This window comes from Wolffia australiana, chromosome 11, assembly GCF_029677425.1.
Source record: "Wolffia australiana isolate 7733 chromosome 11, ASM2967742v1".
In the NCBI taxonomy this organism is placed as follows: Eukaryota; Viridiplantae; Streptophyta; class Magnoliopsida; order Alismatales; family Araceae; genus Wolffia; species Wolffia australiana.
In genome coordinates, this window is record NC_135845.1 from 15,993,915 (window position 1) to 16,016,568 (window position 22,654).

At 41.0% G+C, this 22,654-nt stretch overlaps 2 protein-coding genes across 2 annotated transcripts; one reads left to right on the forward strand and one right to left on the reverse strand.

Moving 5' to 3' along the window:
• Nucleotides 1-13,918: 13,918 nt before the first annotated feature.
• LOC144709096 (glutamate receptor 2.8-like) lies at nt 13,919-18,934 on the reverse strand. Its single transcript, XM_078582499.1, has 5 exons — nt 18,562-18,934; nt 16,605-17,926; nt 15,530-15,848; nt 15,068-15,456; nt 13,919-14,290 (listed from the first exon to the last, which is right to left on the reverse strand). Exons 1-5 carry the CDS (start codon nt 18,908-18,910, stop codon nt 13,919-13,921), a joined length of 2,751 nt encoding a protein of 916 aa, XP_078438625.1. The 5' UTR covers nt 18,911-18,934.
• Nucleotides 18,935-19,005: 71 nt separating this feature from the next.
• LOC144709098 (nicotinamidase 1-like) lies at nt 19,006-20,216 on the forward strand. The gene is made up of 3 exons (XM_078582500.1): nt 19,006-19,038; nt 19,151-19,264; nt 20,016-20,216. The coding sequence occupies exons 1-3, from the start codon at nt 19,006-19,008 to the stop codon at nt 20,214-20,216; spliced, it is 348 nt and encodes a 115-aa protein (XP_078438626.1).
• The last annotated feature ends 2,438 nt before the right edge of the window (nt 20,217-22,654 follow it).

The window sequence follows — 22,654 nt, forward strand, 5'->3', positions numbered from 1 at the left end:
CTTGGTGAAATTATACGACAAATATTCCCAAGGATCTCAGTCGTACAACAGAAATGCCCTGGATAATGTTTGGAAATTCGATGTCACCTACATCATCAATTCTAGACTCTATATGCAGCTTCATCTCCATCACATACTAGAGGGTCCTTCACAACCCAACAGGGAATTACTATCCCCAGTAACACACTGAACACCAGGTAGATTTTACAATTAATTAATATGCACGTCACCACAAGTGAAAGCAATAGTAGGCTATGTAGTAAATATTGTGGGATGTAAAATTTTTGAAACAAGCATGAGTCATCAGATTGAAATTAATAATCAAATTATAAAAAGCTATTGAAATATGCAATAATGTTTTAAAATTGAAATTTAGAATTAAATAAAAGCTAATCTCATCAACCCAGACGTCCATAATTGATACCCTCACAGTAGAGTTCGGTGCTTTGGTTCATTCATGGAAATTGTGTGTGTGGACGATCGATGCTCAATCAATCTTTAAAATGGAAAATTAAAAGTACCTTCTAGGTAACTCATTTTATCCTTGACTTAGTCGCTCTGAGATCGTTCTGAATACGTATTTGGCCTCCAGAAGTGTCCACGCAATCACTCGATGATTGGATCCCCACGTCTTATTCCTTCAACTATTCTTGAAAATTTTGAAGATCTCCTCACCTTTGATAAGTTCAAACATACATGTTTTTAAGTCAATATTTTGAGGGTTTTCTGAATTTATTCAATGAAATATTATTATCCCTTGGCACTTAAGTAAGGGGCCGAACCCTAGGGAAGCAATACGGAAATTCAATTTTGCTGGATTAGGATTAGCAGTATAGAATAATTTGACGTAAACGTTTTACTTGAGTTATGGAGGAGGCATGTAAATTTTGATTGTCCTTCTAACTCTTCCAATTCAAATATCTCAGTTACTCAAAGAATGAATTTTTAAAGTTTTTACTATTAATGAAAGTATGATTCAGGATTAGTTAATGATTCCTGCCAGGATTTGCTAAATAATCCTATAACTTGACTGATTATATATGCCTTTGCATTGAGGTTTCAGAATATCAGTATCAGTTTGCACATAAGGTTGTTGATCATTGAATCACTAACGACAATTACCACACGATGTCCTAGTTAATTTCTCCATTACTTAATTCAATTTGAATCATGTAAATGAGATATCTAGTGAGTTGTAATTGACAGAGAAAGTTTCATTAAATTCCAATTGATTTATGTAAATTTTCTAGTAAAATCCAATTCAAGTTTTTCATGGATTTGGGATGATAGGAAGGGTTTTCTTCAATTTTTATTTCAACCTATTTATTAAAAATAATAAAAATGTCCTAAATCAGTAAATCGTGACTACGATTTACGATTTTATTAATTTAAGAAACATGATATTAAATTGAGTGATTTATGGGACAAATATAATTTAAAATGGTTAATTGATACTCTCAAAAAGCTAATTGTATAAAAACAAGGTAACATTTACAAAGTAAGATGATTAAAATCGACATTTAGAAAAAACAAGAAACGTGAAGGGAATTACAATATTGAAAAACTCGAAGGACAATTAACATCCAAAATGCATGCAAAATAGGCCTTGAGGTACCAGAGATTATCCTAGAATCAATATGGGCTGATTCCACGCAACGAACCCCGAACTTTTCATAGGTTTTAACTTGAATTTGGGGAAGAATTGCAACAACGTTTCTGAAAATTTGCTGAATAAAGTGAGCTCCAAATCACTCCTAGTGAATTCTTGAGACTTCGAGGGAGCTGGGCAGTCCTTCCATGAGCTTCAAATCAAGAACATCGCTCCAACTTTTGTTTCCCCCTTTCATTATCTTGGAATCTGATGAACTCGTTCTTCTGATGCTGTTATTAACTGTCTCTTTTTGCTTTTTACGTAGGGCGCACGGAGCAAGCTGGTTTGTCCATCTCGTATAATGGAGCATCAAGCTTCATGTACACAACGGTGTGTGCATGTGCAAATCGTGGATAGTACTTTGAAAGCTTCATTTCGATCTGTGTTTCTATTGCTCTGTGTCGCTCGTTGAATGAGATGGACCTATGTCAATGGTGATTAGTCCACGTCGCGAAGTGTGCGCTACACGTTGTGCTTAACATGGTGTGCACCATGCACGGTCTTCCGTGCATGCGTGTCAGGCACTGAAGTTTTGTTATGGTTTATGATTCACCAGTGCAGTGCTTGGTGTTTTTCACTACGTACTTTGCAACCATTAGCGTTTAAGCTGCCCCAGTAAGGGCCAGTTTAAAAAAAAAAGAGTTTTATTAAAACAATAGTTAAAATAAATCATAAACTTTGAATCTTAATGCATAAAATTAGTTTATTCATTTCAAAAATATGTTTTATTGTTTAGTTTCTTTTTATTTATAGAAATGGGTCAATTAAACATTAAATTTCTTTTAAAATTGATTTTAATAAAAATTTAAAATGTATATAAGGACCTAATTATTTATCAAACATGTTATTTAAGTTGAAATTTAAGAAACTTCTTCTTTTCATCTAAAATCATGATAACATGCTTTAAAAAGTAATGTTATGAAGCATTAAAAGCCCTAAAATAGGATCAAATTAGCACTTCTGCTAGCCCCCCCGACACGCGCGGAGATCAAAGATATAGTGTTTTCCTTGGGCCGTAACAAAGCCGCAGGACCGGATGGATTCACTGCCGAATTTTATACGACATGTTGGGATGTTGTAGGCACTGACTTGGTGCTAGCTATCAAGGAAGTGTTCATGCGTAAAGTCTTTGCTAGGAGTTGTAAATCCACTTTTTTGGCGCTCATACCAAAGGTGGACACTCCAACTTCCTTTCGTGACTTTCATCCGGTTAGTATTTGTAATGTATGCTATAAAGTCGCATCTAAGATCATTACAAACCGACTAGGGCGCTTCCTTGATAGACTTATCTCACCCGAGCAATGTGGTTTTGTCAAGGGTCGACAGATCCATGACAACATCACACTAGTACACAAGCTAGCCCAGTCGATAGACACGCATATACCGGGCTCCAATGTCATCATCAAGCTTGATATGGAGAAGGCCTTTGATCGAGTTGAGTGGAACTTCCTACTTGAAGTGTTGCGGCGCTTCGGATTCACGGATGCGTTCATCGCACTTGTCGATGCTTGCATTAGGGAAAATCATTTCTCCCTCTTGATGGATGGAAATTCCATGGGATTTTTCACAGCTACGCCGGGACTCAGGCAGGGTGACCCTATTTCACCTATCCTCTTTATATTGATGGAAGAGGTCTTTAGTCGATCACTCACACGGGCGATCAACCAAGGCCTCATCCAACCATACTTTACGAAGAGGGGTTGCCCGATTCTCTCGCACTCATTATTTGCTGATGACACCATTCTGTTCCTTAATGGATCTAAAAAATCCATTAAGGAATTTATGAGTGTCCTTATGGCGTACGAGCAATCCTCAGGCCAGCTCGTCAATGCCTCGAAGAATAGCTTTATTGTAGGACCCTCCACCACTATGAGGCGCTCTGAGATCATTCAGCATTATGCACGATACACACGAGGATACCTACCGTCGACTACCTTGGATGCCCTATCTTTCTTGGCCCTACTCGTCATCATTACTTTGATGCAGTGCTAGGGAAGATCAGAAAGAAACTAGAGGGATAGAAACTTCATTTTCTCTCCCCAGGAGGACGCATCCAGCTTATCCGGCATGTCCTCATGAGTATCCCGCTACATACTCTAGCGGTCCACTCACTATCTCTTACAGTTCTCTGCTCTGTGGAACGCCTATGCGCACGCTACTAATGGTCAGGTCACCTCGAGGGAGAGAGCCGTCACCACTAGGTTTCTTGGGCGAAAGCGTGTCGACCGATAGATGAAGGGGGTCTAGGGATCAGATGCCTCTCGGACGTCCAGGACATGCTTCAAAAGAAACTTGTATGGCGTATGCGTACCACTAACTCCCCATTGGGGAGTTTCATCTTAGTCAAATACAGAGAATGGGCCCGTCGCGAGTTAGATATTTGGGGCCCGAAGCGATGGTGGACATGGCAGCGCCATTGGCTTGAGATGACTCAAGTCACTCATTGGCACGTCAGACGAGGAGACATGAGCGCGTGGTACGATACTTGGCATGCTGATGAGCCACTCGCTTACCACCCCCAGTTCGTTCCACACTGTGTGCGAGTCACTATGTCACGGTTGCTTAGAGGCAACACGCCACACCTATGGGAGCAGCATGGCCTCCCCTTAGACACCCTACCTGAGGTCCAGCTTACTCCCCTCGCCTCTAGTCCTGATAGTGCTATCTGGACACCCACACCTCATGGAGCCTACACATGCCGTTCCTCTTGGGAGCATTTCCGTGTGAAATCTCCTCCCCAACCCTGGGGTCGGCGCATCTGGCATCAGGCAATCCATACACGAGTCTCCTTCTTCCTTTGGGGACTCATACACCGAGGCCTCCCGACTGACAACCGAGTGACTCGGATCGGCTATTCTCTTAGTTCCCTCTACCATTGTTGTCCCAATCTCCCACGCACGGAGACGATCGACCACCTCTTCTTCCACAGCGAGACAGCAGTGGCCTGCTGGTACCTCATCACCGACTATCTTCGCCCTCTTACGCCGGCTGAGTGTTTTGGCAAATTTATCATCTCGCCAACTCGCTCTGCCCGGAGCCCCATCCTCCCCATCACCATAGCTTATCTTCTATGGGAGATTTGGAAGGGGCGAAATTCTTCTCATTTTGCAGGTACACCCATGCGCGCAGTGGACATCATGCGTCGAGTTCAGCTGTGGCTTCGGCGCATCCATCCTCTACTCCCCTCTCGAGTCGGCCGATCAGCACTTGCGTGCGCCCTCCTCTGCTCTATTGGCATCCCGGTGACCCTTGGTGACCCCCGCTGCCACCCGCATCCAGTATCGAGTTGTTTATTGGCTCACGCCACCAATAGGCTATCTCAAACTGAATGTGGATGGGGCGGCGAAAGGGAATCTAGGGCCAGCAGGGGGAGGAGGTATCCTCAGAGACCATATAGGGAGTTTACTTTTTGCCTTTTCTTCTTTTTATGGCATACAAACTAACACAATAGCCGAGGCCATGGCGATACGTGACGCTCTACTCCTCTGTGAGGAACAAAACTTTCACAATATTGTCGTGGAATTGGACTCACAAATATTGGTTGATATGCTTCGTTCATGCACATGCTCCCAATAGCGGCTACATCGCGTGTGGAAAGACATCGTGCAGTGCCGCTCGCACATAGCATGCTATCGTCACCAGCTGCGAGAGGGCAACCAGACAGCCGATGCCCTTGCCAACCACGCGGTACATGTCTGCACCCCGTCCTCTCTTTTCCATTCTTGGCAGGTGCTCCCGACCACGGCACGAGGATGCCATCGGCTCGATCGTCTTGGCATGCCCTCCCTCCGCACACGGTGCCTCCTCGCAAAGTGAAGCCCGCGAGATTGGAGGATTGCGTGGAGTGCTGGCATTCGAGGCGTGGACAGCGGCCGCCTCGACTAGAGCGTCACCGAGCACTACCTCGAGCACACTTGACGACGGAGAAGACACACCCGAATAGAGCGTCACCAGCTACTACATCGACATCGCGGAGCAGCTCCGGAGGGACGGAGGCGCACACACTTCCTCGCGCGACTGCGAGGTATCACTCATGTATCTTTTCTTTCCCCTAAATATGGGTATGGACGAGTGGGATCCAAGTGTAACTGGGATATATATACTTGTTCCACGCTTATAAACATTGAAAAACACTACATCTTATAAATAAAAACCTCTTGGGTGGTGTCTAGGGCACGGCTGGATCAATTTATGGGCACAGCCCTCAGGTTGGCCGTACCCGACACCGTGTTTTTTGCCAATAAAAAATAAAAAAAAGCAGTTATTAGCTTCTATTTGCATGTTATCAACCACAAACAGACTCTTCCTTGAATGATTGGAGAATGGAAGAGGCTCTCAATTTAGGGTTGCATGGGTGCTTAAAAATGAGACCCCTTTCCTCCTTTATATTTAATTTAAGGTTTTGTTCAAAAGCCTTCCAAAAAACAAATATCCGCCAATGCCCTTATGACCTTGTGTGTGAGTGATTCTCTAGACCCATGTATCGTTCTCATTAATAACTTTGATGATGTAATAACATTTATTGACCAACCTTATTAATTAACTATATCGACATATAGATAAATTAAGTAAGGATTGACTTAACCCAATCGATAGGTTAAGTTTCCAGTCCGTGGGGTACCAAGCTAAACCTCCTGCTCTAGAAGATACAGAGTAGTCTCGAACTCTATCCTGGAACCTTTATCGTCATCAGTTACTGTATATGTATTATCCATCATCTGCAAGAGACTCTAGAATGACTTAGGGTATGGTTTATTTTCAAACCCTAACCTGTCATTCGATTCCTACTAATGGGTAACAAGGATCATTAGAGAAACCCTTCTGCAATATCCTCACTACCCTGGCCAGGGATTTTTCTGCATCGTCTTCCATGAGCTAGTCTCCTCTTACACTGATGGCAAATAATCCAATCTTCACCACTCAATCATCTTTGTAAGTGTCTTACTAGATCTGATCTATATTTTATTTGAATCCCATGATTAGAGGCTTGTAAGTCATAGTCAAAATGTTGTCATGCACTTACAAGATATCTTTGGTGTCTCATGTCAGTGGATCACTTATACAACTGAGACTTGAATCAACCTGATTGAGGTTTAATATAATCCCATTCAGGGATTCGTATGGATCAATTTAGTGAACTCTTTGTGCAAAGAGCATCCACTATTTGTCCTTAGTGTCGCCACACCAATAGCCACAATATTAGCTATACTTATCGTATAAGTAGGATCAGTTAGTGCTATTATATCCAAATAATTCAATGTCCGTCTTGACTATCTATTAAATAAGAAAATTTAGAATGCTAGTAAATTGATTGGCTTGATGGCCACATAATATCCATTAGTCAAACCATCTCTAACCACTCCCATAGAAAGGGTGATACTAAGGAAGGGTTACTCTAGTAGGGCACACTTGAGGAAGGATGATGCTAAGGCATATAGGTGAGTTTGAAAAAGAGGTCCCCATAATGGCTAGATCTGGAAGATATTATTATTAAATAATTAAACCATGGCCTAGGTACACTTTAATGCATTATACCCTTTTTACTTAGGACTTAAATAAGATTTATTAATCACATGGAGTGATACTCGAGTGATGGATGTTATGTAGTCCTCAAGCCAAATCACACCACCTTGTTTTTATTTAATTTCATCAAATGAAATATTATTTCATTATTATTTCAATTTACTATTTATAATGAATTCCATGAGTACGTACAATGGCCAAGTCAACTATGATGAGATCACAACATAATGATCACTAGTCCTTAAACACAAATTATAAATATTCCTATTTGATGGATAGTCAACATGGACATTAAATTATCTGCATAGAATACTACTAACCAGTCCTACTTATACAAAGTACCATTGATCATTTGGATGTTGGGTGGTGACTCTAAGGGCAGATACTGGATACTCTTTAAATAACGAGTTCAATGAAATTATCCGAACAAGTCTCTGTATGGTATTATACTAAGTGTCGATCAGATTAATTTATGTCACATTTGTATAACTGATCCATTCACATGAGACACCGAGAATACCTCGTGAATATGCAACTATGTTTTAAATACAATTTATGAGTCTCTAACCATAGATTCAAACAAGTCATATTTTGGATATTAGAAGAAGCATATGGAGATGATTGTGCGGTAACGATGGGATCATCTGACCTTGGTATAAAAGGATGCAACTATTTCCCTAGGTAGGCTTTCAAGGATCATAAACAAGGCAATGACTCAATCAAGATGATTGATTCCATGAAGACAAGGCTGCTAAGTCTTTTGACAGGTTAGTGAGGATATTGTAGAAGGCGTTCTCCACTTATCCTCATTACATACAGCACTGAAGGAATGATGGGTTAGGGTTTGACCATCAACCTAACTCTAAGTCATTAGGAACTCTTGTGTATATAAAGGGTAATATATGGTGATCGATGGCAGTAAAGGTCCATGAGAGAATTTGAGCACTATTTGATCTCTTTCGGATCACGAGTTGTAGCTTGGCACCTTAAGGGCTGGAAAATTAACCTAACGATTGGGTTATATCAATCATTGGTTAATTAATCCATATATCGATACAATTGATTAATACGCTTGGTTAATTGTAGTCATTTTTCCACTTAAGTTATTAACTCGAATGATATATGGGTGTAGAGGGTGACACGCATAAGATCATAGAAGAATTGGTGAATGTATGTGACTTAATAGGTTTTTATCGAAAATACCAAGTAAAATATAAATAAGGGAAGGAACACCTATTTTAGCCCCCAGGAGAGCTAAAGCTAGGCAGCCCGCCCTTCCTCAGCTTTTTTCATTTTATCCTAGAAGAGAGTCTTCATAATTTGTAAATCTACAAGGTTTTCAAGAAGACTTGGAGAATAAGAAGTGAAGATCAAAGAGCAGCTCAATTTCGTAGATACTTCTAGAGGCCGGGCATTTGAATGGCTTTAGAACAATGTTAAAGGGACCAAGTCACGAGTGGAACAAGTTTCCCACAAGATATATGTAATATATTATATTTTAGAGTTTGATTGGGAATAAATCAATAATTTATTTGCATACAAAAGTGTTTTCTATCACCCAATCAAGGGACCATAACACAACATCCAGGGACTATTAAAATATGATTTAGAGAATGTATAAAAGAAATATAAATATTTTTTTTTTGAAAAAAAAGAGAATGTAGAAAACGTTTCAGTTCTATTTCATAATTTGGGTAAACATCTGGGGTTTATGTTCTCTGCTGTCATGAAACAATTGTAAAATTAAAAAAATATACCTTATAATGTTTATCTTTTTTATCAATATGGTCAAACGCACTACACACACATTAACTAGAACGAGGGTTCTGCATTAGTTTACAAATATTTAGCTCTACATTTTATGCTTCCACATTCCAATCCATGTTTATTTTATCCCAATATGTTCTATACTGGACTGCGGTCAGAAATTTCCTTCGAAAGAGAATAAGGCATTCTGGAATTATAATATTCTCTATAATGAAATATATAAAGAAAATTCATAACCCAAGTTTATGGCTGTTAAAATTAAACTATGTCACGATAACAAATTATAAAAATTCATCGATGGTTTTAGATGAAAAAAAAATTAAGTCCATTTGTATGAATGTTTACTGACAAGGAATATTGATTAGGAACTAAGTTTATGGTACAAAAAATAAACGTTGGGGTGAGAAGATAATATCAATGATTAGAAATTTATAAAAATGATAAACAAGGGGGGTTGTATATGAGCGGATAAAAAGTTATTAAAAAGCTTTAAAAGTGAGTCAAGGTAAGTAATTCCATCTACTAAATGCGTTGACTAAAGAGAATGAGACATAGGTCCTAAGAAATGAACTCAAATCCATATATAACAGGAGGAAAATTCTTTTCTTTATATCAGTGATCTCTTATACTTCTTAAACAGAACTGATTTTCACTGGTTTTAGAAAAAAATAAAGATTTTTATGGATCATGAAACTATTTTTTTCCCTGAATCTATAACCCTATAATAAATTCTAGGATGATTTTAATAATCTAAGGGGACCCTAATGATAGATGTCAACTAGTAGATGGCAGAAAGGATAACAAATAAATTAATCCTCAAAATGTATTATTGATTTCCAGAGATGACGACATGAAATAAGATATTTTTCTTCATTGATTATTTCTTCCAAGGCGCTCAAAACCAGATATTTTAGAATGATGATAAAACAAATCCTTTAAGAAATTTTAACCTGCATTTCACCAGGTGTAAAAGTAAACATCATTCGTAACATTATTTATTTTGATGAAGAAGGCCTGACATATGATGTAACAGTGACATATGAAATTTTAGAGTGTCATGAAAACCAGAGACTATCTATATATGAGGAAATTATGTGACAGGTAGAAAAGAGATATCAGGAAGACGTGCGACATAATTAAACATGATTCAGTGACAATTGTGAGAACGGTATAGGAGAAGGGGGCACCGAAGGCTCACTGACATATTGTTAGTTTAGGTCGCTAAGGAACAACCTAAGGGGCGGGGGGTGAATGAGGTTCTATATTTATATTTTATTTTTATTTAATTTAGCCTAGGATTTTTCTACGTAAGAAAGGAGGTAGAGGAAATGGAAGAGAGTTATTTTTTTATACAGCTTAGGCTAATCCTTAGTGTTGTTCGGGGGTATCCGTCCCGAGATAATGACGTGCCCTAAAAAAGTTTGTGTGAATGCCTCCCAAGCAAATCACATGGAAATAAGGCTGAACAAGGATACCAAGAAAAAGAAACAGTCGATGAAGCTTTGTCGTCCTCAACCCTCAAAGGCTTCCACGGGATGACACTGCTTAATCTACTTCAACTTAGCCCCCAAATTCTTCTTCTTAAGGACCCCAAAGCCTTGACCTGAGTGATCACAAAGGTCCAGCAATAACCGTATATATATGAATGATTTATTCTCCTCAACAACACTTAGTATTGATGGCTACTTGAAATAGTATCTTAGGCAATCATCAATGTTAAGTACTTCAACAAAAAATCTTTTATATCAAAATTATATTGAGTTAAATATTCATAAATCTAGCTATGAATTCCCTTCAATAATACCTCCTTTTTTGTGGTCGTTCTTTCTTCTATCCTTTTCTCCTCCACATTTTTTCTTGGATAAAAGTCTTAATTCGGGTTTGACCTTTGATGCTGAAAACGCCGATGTCTTTTTCAATCCTGCACCAAATGCAATGATTCTACTGGCATGGTTTTGTAACACAATTTCTCACATATATTATATCACACAAGATATTCAAAAATGAATCATAGAAATCTCCAAATATGAATCTTTCAACGTCCTTTAATCCCTAGTCGATTCCTCCCGTGTTCAACTTCAAATCCCTGTAAAGCTTTCCAAACGCAACCAAATGACATGATTCGAATTTCTTTGGTTTTGTATGGATATTAGGAACAATTTATATGTTGATCAAGAGCTCGAAATTGGGATAAACAACATGCTAAAAATTATAAACTTATCACACGGTCCAAGATGTGCGAAGTTTGGGTCCCAGCCTTCTTTTCTTCGAAACTTGAGAAACCCTGCACCAAAAACCATGATTCCAAGTTCTATGGACTTCGATTGATGTTAGAAACAAATGGTCTCTTCAAAGAATACTCAAAAAATGCTTCCAATTGCTCCAGGACTTGAAAGATCTCTTTAGCTTTTGGCCTTCAATTTTCAAAGGGCAAGGAGAAGGGGGTTTGAGATTAGGGCACAAAACTGCATATATAGATTTAGAAATCTAAAAGGGGCATAATGGTAATCTGTCAAAAGTCCAACAGCCATATTCATTTATTATGATTAAGCAATATAACATATCAATCATTTTAAATTTGATTTTGTTTATATTTACAATTTTGCCTTAAATTCAAAATACCTGTCAAGAGTTAAGAACACAACTAGCTGTTATGCCAAGGACTTGATATCTAAAGTAATTTTAAACTTTTAGATATGTCTAACATAATATTTAACTAAAGATATCAACATAACATTTAATATATCTAAGGCTCTTATTTTCGTTTCACATACAAACAGTCAACTACTTGACTGAGGGCCTATTGTGCTTTGATCACAACCCATATTCAGGCATGCATCACTTTGAACATTCATCAAAACATTGTTTTAAAAACATCCGTAAATCTTAATCTTCACATATGAACATGAAATGGGTGCCTTATATTGATACTTATTCTGGATACGTTTATTTAAGTCCCTATAACATAGTATATCCACCAATTCCCACGTCGTTTGTGACCCCTTAGGCTCATGTATCAGTCAAGTAAATAAATTTGATCCAACAATAGAATTCATTGTCCAACCTTTTTTAAGCCCTAGATCGGCGCATACAAATAGATAAAATGACATTACTTCGGGCAGATGAATAAGTTTATCTTTATTAATTAAATTCACTGGATTAGATTGAGAATTTGAATAAAAAGGCTTGTTGATTCTTGATATCATTGGACCCATTCTAAGCTCAAAGACTGAATTTACGTTCGTAGTTAAATATTTATGAATTAAGTAATTCAGATAAGTGAATGAAATATCAGAAATGTACATTGACTATAATATGTAACTTTTCAAATGATTCATTACTAACCCATATATTTAACCAAAAGATTATGTCCTAAATCTGGTTTATCTATTTTAAGTATTAACCCAAATCTGGTTTAAATTATTCATTTTAAAGTATTGAGTAATGAAAACATATTTATTAATTTTTCCATTTAGTAATATTAGGTAAGTTGATATCAATCCAAAGGGACTGGGTAATATACAATAAAATATGTGAATGGTGTGGTCAAAATATATATTTTAATATTTTTGGAGTCAGGCGGTATCAGTAGGAGAGGCAAGTTGTGGTTGACGTAATAAGTTTATATGAATCTAGAGGAAGTAAGAGGGCTAGATGTTCGGTCTATGGTTGGTTGGCTTTCATGAACTCATTTAAATCAGTATTGGCGGTGTATGAAATTTTAAATGCGCTATTCCCTTGATCATGACTAGTTGCTTTGGTCAGTGATTTAGTCTTCCGGTGGCTGCTCAAGTTACATGTCCTTCACGATGCAATTGGGGGTGTGGGGTTGAGTGACGGAGATGTGAATAGTAGTAAAACTTATTTTGGATGTCGTTATTGTCATTGGAAAGCTTTACATCTAAGTTATCCACTAGAGTGTTTTGGAGGAGAATTAGGCAACCTCCTCGGGATTATTTCTAAGACGTTAGTCCTTAACTGATGGTGCTCCTTCCAGTTTACCTACATTCCTCGCGAATGATCACACTCGTCAGGAGACTGCTCCTTTTCATCGTAGTCATATTTATATTCTCAGAACATGAACCTTGTCACAATATCTTTATGATTAATCTTCAGTAGGTAAATATTACTCAGTCACTTCGTGAAGCCTTTGCTCAAACTCACTATTTTCCACATTGAAGTGGGGGAACTTCAAACATATTAAGAGAATGATTTAGAGAGAAATTTATAGTGCGTGAAGTGATTCGTTGTAATCATGAATGCACGTTGATTATGAAAAGTAATTTCGGTCATTAACTTGTAATATATATATATATTTCATGATTTCAGACTTATTTTTGTATTTAATTTTTCTTTACTGCTTTTATTTTTCAGAAGGGTGATTTGTTTTTGAAGTGTTTTTAACAATAAATAGCTGAACGATCTAGCCGGAGATATATTTCATGATTTGAATAAGATTGTCGAGTTCTTAGAGGAACTTAAATATGTGTAGGCCAAAACTATCCATCAAATATGGGAAAGTAGATGGCGTTCCCAATCTAAAAGAGGATCCGTTCATATCCCCAGGCTATTGTCTTTACTATCTTTTCAGTGTTATCAGTTGAAGTTGACTCCTGTGGATACAGTTGTTGCTCGTTTACACCCGAAAAACAAGAGTTTAATAAATTTTTTTATTATATAACTACTCCACTGAATAATGTTTATAGTTTGATTTTCATGTGGTCCTCGTAGAGTCTACTTAATGAACGTCAATAACATTAAGCAGGACTTATTTGCGGACCCGTTTGATCACATATCCAGTGTACTGACAATAATATTCAGCAGTGCTTAGGTTTTATTGTCATTCAAATTTACTAACTGTTCATGAAACAAGATTTCAATCACATCTTATTTAGCTGGAATCCTGGGGCACGCCATACACACAAACGTCAACGACTGGGTGGAGGATGTCTCTCTAGGTTACGTACCCTCATGTCTTTATGGCAGCAACGCCATCTGCTCCTGTGTTTGTACTGCGTGCAACTCCTCATGCACTACTTGCGGCTCGTCTTGAACAATCGATTCTTCCTCTTCAGGATGTGTCTGCTGGTTCTGTATTCCTAAGCACCGGAGAAGCCTCGAAATACAGGCAATTACAAGTGCAGCAGAGAATATACCGGCCACGACGATAAATAGCCCCCGTAGGCTGTGCAATGTTATAAGACCACCACCATTTTCCTCTTGCTCGCATTGACTTGTATCATTTGCCATCGTCCACTTCTTCTCTATATCGTTCATCGATGGACCCTGCGTCACTGTGGCCACTGCCTGGGAGACGTCTGAGAGAATGGGAGAGTCTTTGGGAAAAGCCTGAAAAATGGAGACGATACCGAGGATATGATAACTCAGTGATAAAAGACACAAGTTTTATTCGAGGAGTAGTTGAGAGTGGAGTCCAGAGAAACACAAGTTCACCGGCCGCAACACTCAAAGATAGTAATTAAATGCGTAACCGCACAGGAAACAGATATTCAGACGTTTAAGATGCGATCTACTATTACAGACTCGTGTAACAAGACCAAACCAAGCAACAATTACATTAACTTGAGAGCGCAAATTTGACGGGATGAAGCCGCACGTTGAACCCCACATTAAAATCACGTTAAACTTTGCCCAAACTAAATAAAACTTGAATCCACCAGATTTGGGAATCATGATCAAGTAAACTTGTGTCCATTGTTTTTTATGTCTCTCTTTCTCTCAAGGCGAAGAGATGCAACTCTTCCTGTAATTTCAAAAGGTTTCTATTCCTTATATGTAGAATGTCTTTGAAACTTTATTTGTAAAGTTTCTTTGAAAATGTGTATACATGCACTGTATATGAACATGTAATCTGCTTGTTGAATAGAGTTGAGGCTCTTCGATTTCACTCATATCCTTTATTCTCTTGTCTCTCTTGTTCCCCGGGCGAAAAACAAGGAGAGAACTTTGTTGTTCCAACACTCCACGTTCTACATTTTTCTTGAAACCAAAAAAAATCAACAAGAACTAGCTCATCGGGGGGGGTTCTTCATTTCTATCACTTCAGAAGAAAGAGAGCGGACGGAAAGATAGGATAAGAAGTAAAAACGGAGAAGAAAAACTTACGAATCCAAATCCTGCAGTTCTGTGGGTTGGGCCAACCGTTGCGTAGCCCTTGCAGTACTTCTTTAAGAAGAGGCGTATGTATGGGAGTTCATGAAAGACTGCAATCACTGTACCATTGGCGAGTGCCGCGGCATACTCGTCCGGGCCAGTCAGCGGAATGAGCTTGGAACCAAAGGTGGGTTTCAAGAGCCCCTCTAGGAAAGATCCTCTACCATAACCCACCTGCTTCCCGCTCTTAACCACCTCTTCCATATCAGTAAACGCCGGCTTAAGCTTTGCCGCCGTCAAAATAGACGCCAGACTTGCCGTATAAGATGACGTGAGAATGAGCACCGCGAGAATCCACACGGTCACCACCGCCTTGGATAACCAGCTCTTGAGCTCTTTCTCTGGTCAAGCATCAACGGTCCGTTAGATATAACTATACTTTGTCATCGTTGAAGGAGAAATAGCAAACTTAACTGTGTGCGAAGACGGCTGTGGAGAAGGCAAAGTAGAGAATGTCGGTAATGACATGGAAAACGGGGCCCTTGAAGTTTTCATTGTTCTCCATTTTCTCGATTGCCCAAACTATCAAGCCGATCAAGATGAAGAAGCCCAGGGTGCACACCCACAGCTGTTTCGTTAAAGGCTCCATGAACACAAAGAAATTTCCTCTCTTGTTGTCCTCTTTTAAGGGAACGATCATGAAAACACCAGAAAACGTGTAGGGCAGTGTGAAGTCCACATACTGGAACCGATTCGCTGTTATAGTAACGTCGCCTGCCACTGCATCAAACCTCTGTTTACCAGACAATGTCATGTTAATTTTTGGAATAGACTGCGTAAATGGGCGTAATAACCAGAGAGAATAATACTCAGAAAGATACATAAATGCATCGATTTCACATGCAGTTATTAAGCAAGACTGTCAGAATAAAACAAGAACAGAGTCCAACTATTTTTGCATTGAAAAAGAACTTGATAGGTAAATCAAATATCGCTGGTCCATGAAAAAGAGGAAGAGAAATAAAGCATAAAAGCAATAGAAATATCAAAACGGAACAAATGAGAAATAAACTAGTGAACAATAAAAGCAAACGAAGCAATAAAAATGAGAAAAAAATAAATATTAAACTGAAAAATAAAAATAAACAATGAAGAGAAAACAGAACTACAACTAAAAATGAAAAAACAACTACAATTAGAAACTAAATACAAAACTAAATTAAAGAGTAACCAAGTAAAAAGTAGAAAATAAAGATAAAAGGTAAAACAGGAAAATAAAAGATATGTAATAACAAGTAAAAACTAAAAGTGAAACAGTAAAAATAAAAGTATAAAACTAATAATTAAAAAAAATTAAAACAAAAAAGTAAAAAGGTTAAAATAAGAATGAAAAACGAGAAGGAATAGACAATAAAAATAAGAAAAAAGGATAAAAAAATTTAGAAAAACAAAAAGAATACATCCACAGACTTAAAAAGTTGTAAGCAAATGAAAATTAGAGTAAAAAAAAAGAACAAAAAAAGAATTAGCACTGAGTTTCGGAGCTCACCCCAACGTGAATCTGCTGCACGAGCCGGTCATAAGAGCCGGAGGTGCCATCGCTCTCCGCGTAGGGAACATAGTCGAAGGGAACCGGGTAGGGCAACGAACTCATCACCTTGTCGAAGATTTCAATGGAGTAGCCGGTGGGTATTTTCTGCTTGCTGATGGGATCAGTCTCAAATTTTACAAACTCAAAGAAGCTATCCTTCACAGGGATGCCAACACGAAGCCTCTTCCCTCCGGTGGTAGCCTCCCACCCTCTGGGCACAACAGAAGAGTCACCAGGCCAAACCACAGTCCCAAGAAGCTCGCTCTTCTTCCCAGAAGACCCCTCCGGCGAGGAGCTCAAACCACGGCCATCTGTCCAGAAGCCCACGCCCTTCTGCCCATTCCCCACCACGTTGATAATCTGATACCCGGAGCTCTGTAGCTGCCCATTCACCAGGCGAAAATGCCCGCTAACTCCCCGAAACTTGACACCCGCCAGAGCTCTAAGAACAGCCGGACCGCTCTCGGACTCCGGAATCGAATCCAAATCCGTTGAATTACTCAAAATTCTCGGTTTCTTGAACGCGGTAAACATGGGCGGAGCCTTGTCCACGGCCATGGCCAGGGCAAACGTGGCGTCGTAAGCCCAGAGACTGAATATACTCGGTTCGACTCTCTCGGCGTCCGGGTTCTCGCTTCTGTATCTCCGCCTCCAGCGTCGTATAAAAGCTTCGTAGGCGGGGCTCTTTCTTACGTGCGGCTTCACGCCAATAAAGCCCTGCATGTTACCGATGACCGCAGGGTCAAGGGCGTCGACGAGGCTAGCGATCCCGTCTGTGATTATCCAGGCGTAGCCTTTGACGACCATCCCCAACTTCGCTGCCTTGACAAATACCCGCTCGCCGAGTGGAAGAGACAAATGAACGACGAACACCCTGTTCTGCGACGTCTTCAAGCTGAGAAGTTCTTCTACGATCTGATCGCCCGTTGCAGAGGGAGAGATGACGCTTCGATGGCGGACTCTGACGCTGTTCGCTTGAAGGGCGTCAATCAGGAAGGGGACGACGCCGTTGCCATAGTCAGTGTCTTCGTAGATGATGGTGGCTTCTCGCCAATGGTAGAACGCTACGACGGAGGCTACCGCGGCCGCTTGGGATGAGTCGCTGAGCGCTGTTCTTAGTAGGTAGGGAGTTGCGGAAGAGGAGAGGAAGGGACTCGTTGCGGAGAAGGTGAGCAAGGGCACTCGAGCCTTGCCGGCGATATCTGCTAAGAACTTCGCCTGCCCGGATTTCTGAGGGCCCAGGATGGCCGACACTCCTTCCTTGTTCACCAGTCCGAGAGCTGAAGATGCAAGTTTCAATTTGGTTATCAATCGACCAAAGAATGAGAAATTGAACAGTTATTCTTTATGGGATTGTGATTTGGGGACTGAATTTGATTTTTTGCCAGAAAAAAATGGGAAATAGAAATCCGGGAATCTTAATTAACAGTGGGACGAATGATTTTGAAGACAGAATTTGATATTTTTGCTGAAGAAAAAAAATAGAAAGAGAAGTCGTGGAATTTTGTTATCGGTGGGATAAATGATTTTGGAGATTGAAATTGTTTTTCCGCCGAAAAAAAGAATGGTAAGTGAAAATCAGGGAGTCTGTTTTACAGTGGGATGAATTATTTCGGAGATTGAACTTGCTTTTGCGCCAAAAAAAAACTGGAAAGAGAAATCCAAGGATTTTGTTTAGCAGTGGGATGGATGAGTTTCGAGATTCAACTTGCTTTTGCGCCAAAAAAGAGGCTGGAAAGTGAAAGCCAATGATTTTCTTTAACAGCGGGATAACTGATTTTGAAGATTGGTGGCCTATAAGACTTCCTCGTTCACCAGTCCGAGGGCTGCAGATGCAAGTCTGAACTTGATCTTTTGGCAAAAAAATGGAACGAAAAATCAAGAATTTGGTGTACTAAGAAGGATGAAAATTTACCTGCGGATCCGGCGGCCATAACGTCTGCCTTCCCGTCGCGGGGATAGAGGACGAGCCGCGTGGTGAGATTAGGGTTTTTGGCGTAGATATCGTCCACCGCTAATGAAATGCTGGTCCAGCACATCTTCCCCACCAAAGTGCCCATGTCGATGATGACTCCTACTTTCACGGGTATGGGATCTTTTAACCTGTTTAGACTTTGCGAGAGAACCGGCCTCTCTGCGAGAAGAACGAACAAGAGAAGCAGCACAGCTCTTCGCTCCATCTTGTCTGACGAGCACTCTACAGAACTCTTCTGTTCTAAATTTGATCTGAACTCAAATACATGTTTTTCTATGATACTGTTCATCCGGAGTTCGTTCCATGTTTGGACAGTTGCCTAAACTTGACCAGGTAGTTATTTTTTATTGTGCTAGTCGCTGACTTTGGGAGGTTCCTTCTCAGATGGTCCCCGCATTGAAAGAACGGCGTAGAAACGTTAACCGTCTTCACATGATCTTAAGTCAGCGCCAGCCCATTCCTTTATCATGCAGAAGGCTCAATACTCGTAATTTTATGAACAATATTTGTTATCTGTCCTTGTCTTCAGGTTCACGAATACTGGAAGAATTCGTATTCGATATCAGATTTCAATCCAATTTTAAATTCATGCATGAATAAATTGACCGTTCTTAACGTAAAGCACACAAAAAATGATTTGAAGGTTAGGCACCATCCGCGTGAGGAATTATCGCTGGCGTAATGTATACGTATCGAACATTGTGGATTATTTTGACCAATTCTCCCATCAACGACGAGAGGGAATAACGAGAGGTGCACAACGCTGAAAGGATACGCTGTTGACAAAATGGTACAGTGAAAACAGACTTATCCTACCACAAGAGTTGGAGTCTTGGAGTTTTCAGAAGAGACAGTTGGTGTTGTAAAGTCAGTAAAGCGTGTGAAGAAACTCTTCTGTGTATAGGGCATTAACTTTGTGGTTCACTTTATGTCGACGTTCTGGATTATTAGACACTAGTGGGGCCCGCGCACAATGCTAGCTTGGGGTAGAGAAGAGAGAGAAAGCACGGCTTTAGTAAATAATTAAAGATTAAAGAACTCCGCTACGCAGGCAACTGGTTGCCCCCGTGGAATCTCGGGCAACCGGTACACGTCAGATTAAAGGAAAACCGGCCCCTCATTTCTCTTATTTGAAAAAAAAAATTTGGCGCTCCTTCGAGCTCCCTCTTGCCGTTTTTGCCCGCGTACTCTCTCCCCGGCAACCTCCGGCGATCCCCTTTGAAAAACCGTCGTGGCTCCCTTGGAGAGGAGGACGACTCGAACGCGTTCACGGAATGTGTGAAAACCAAGCAGATTAAAGTGGTGAGATATCTATCTTTCTTCTCGATAAGGGTGTCATTTATTTAGATTACCCTAATATAAGGTGTCAGTTATTTATATGTTGGATTTTGCAGATACTGGCGTTGGGCATCTGCACAGACATTTGCGTGCTGGATTTCATCGCGACGACGCTGGCAGCGCGCAACGTCGGTCTGGCGGCGCCCCTCGAGGACATCGTCTCTTGGAATGTTCAGGATCCAATGCACCATGTGGGTCTCTACATCTCCGAAGGAAGAGGAGCCAAGATAGCACACCGAGTCTCCTTCTCCCACTAGCTCTACCACCATCGTCGTAACAATTGTATGTTCTATATGTTTGGCTGTTGATGAGATCAAATATTGCTTCATCTTTCTTTTTTTGAGTGGGACTTGTTGAGGGGAGAATGGAGACTTGTATAAAGAAAAAATATTTACAGAGATAACAAGATTAGCCCCACAGGCTGGCATCGATTTATAAAATGAATTTGAGCCGTGGTCTCTATCGGCTTTGCCTGAGAGCGGAGAGCGGAGAGGAGATGCTCAACATAGAGGTTAGTAATCTCAAAATTCCAATCCCTTCAACAGCGTAAGGGACAACGCTGGAGCTCTTATCGTGTCCTTCCAATCGGATATGAGGTCCCTACGGAACGTAATTACTCTCAACCGCACTGCAAACTTAGTATTCACAAGAGTCTAGAAGAGTACTCTATTATCTTTGTGTAACTTAATACCCTTTGAAGATGTAATAAAATTGGCCAAGAAGATGTTATTTTATCACGTACAAAGACACAGCAATGAATTTTTGGTGTACAAAAAGAATGAACTCTCCCTCGTCTGGTGTTGGGCATCTGCACAGACATTTGCGTGCCTGATGGGTTTCATTTCAAGTTCGCAGTTTACGCTGTCTCTCCAAATCACACGTCCATTTTTCTTGAACTCAAGCACGAATCCAATTCCTGATTCTTCCTCAACCGGTCTGGGAACACACGTAGAAAGCTCTGTAGAGCGCCGCCTCTTCCAAATTGACGTGTGATTTTCATGTGAAACGACGATGGCCGGGATCGATCGGCGCGTTTCACGTCACAGGGTTATGATGCGAATGTATGGGATGTAAGCCAAATAATGAGAAAATACGAATGAGCAGATAAGGACTTGACGGATAGCGGCGTCGGCCGTACCGATCAACGAGAGAGGAGTGATCCTAAGATCAAACTCCCAATGACCCGCTGGACCTACTAGACGTCTACTAAGTGAGGGGCGTCTAACAGCCCTGGAGCGTTCGGCGTCCAAGTCGGATGACAGTCCGTCTACCACAAGAATCCCTACGCTCGACAAGGTGGCTAGTCCTATCCGATGATGTTCGAGAATATCGCGGACGCGCGATAGGGGAAGACGAGACTGTCGAAGATAATAATACTAGAGTTTATGGAGGTGAGACGAGACTGACCTTTGTATCGCTTAGTCCAAGGCGTCCAAGTCGTCGAGCGGATGCTTAGTGTCAGATTGTGCGGGCGAGTGTCGTTGATGAGGATGAAACCGGGTGTGAACGGTGTGGTCGTAACTACCAGCAGAGAGCTGAGTCCACGGGTGGCGTGTAGCAAGAGTCGGAGCAGAGGGCGCACAAGGCACGCGCTTAGCTGGCGCACGGCGCAACCGTGTGGGCGGGCAAGACAGCGAACCAAGTATCGTGGGAATAGTCATGTGGGTGGGGCAGAAAACCAAGAAATCGGTTATGGCGTAAAGGGTGGGAGTCAAGAAATCAAGAAAGATGAGGGCGATGGGAGGGCGAAGGGGAGGACGAAGGGGAATCAAGGAGATATGGTGAGATCAAGAAATCATGAAGTCAAGAAATCAAGAATTCAAGAAATCAAGAGGAAAGAAAGGTGGACAATCAAGAAAGGCAAGAGGAGGCGGTTGGGAATCAAGAAACGATGGGGAAAGGAGGGTGGGCGATCAAGAAAGGCAAGAGGAGGTGGTTGGGAATCAAGAAACGATGGGGAAAGGAGGGTGGGCGATCAAGAAAGGCAAGAGGAGGTGGTTGGGAATCAAGAAACGATGGGGAAAGGAGGGTGAGCGATCAAGAAAGGCAAGAGGAGGCAGTTGGGAATCAAGAAACGAAGGGGAAAGGAGGGTGGGCGATCAAGAAAGGCAAGAAGAGGTGGTTGGGCGATCAAGAAGGGCAGGGGAAGGGGAAAGGGCGATCAAGAAAGGGTAGGGGAAGCGGTTGGGCGATCAAGAATTTCAAGAAAATGGAGGATGAGAATGGGTGGCGTTCAAGAATCGGCGGGAAAGATCAAGAAATGGGGTTAGATGATCAAGAAGCGAGGGTGAAGGGGTGGCGTCCAAGGAAATGTGGGCGAGATGGGCTGGATGAAGGAGAAGGGGGGGGTGGATGTGGTGGAAGATGGGTAGGGGGGGGGGATCAAGAACCTGGCTGGCGTCGGGTTCTTGATGGTCGGGGCAATGCTCCCTCGACGGAGCGGATTCCCAGCTTGGTCGCGGCGTCGATGATGTTCAGGAACCTCCAAGAATTCCCGGAGTGATCTCGACGAAGACTCTTCTCAGCCCTGAAGGACAGCGACTTCTTGAAAATCTTTAACCCGTGCCGGAGTGATCTCAACGGCGCGCTTTAACACGTCTCCCTCGGAGTGATCTCGACGGAAGAAACGTGGGCTCTACCCACGGAGTGATCTCGACATGGGGTGGGGCTAGCCAATTCCCCTACACAACTCTCT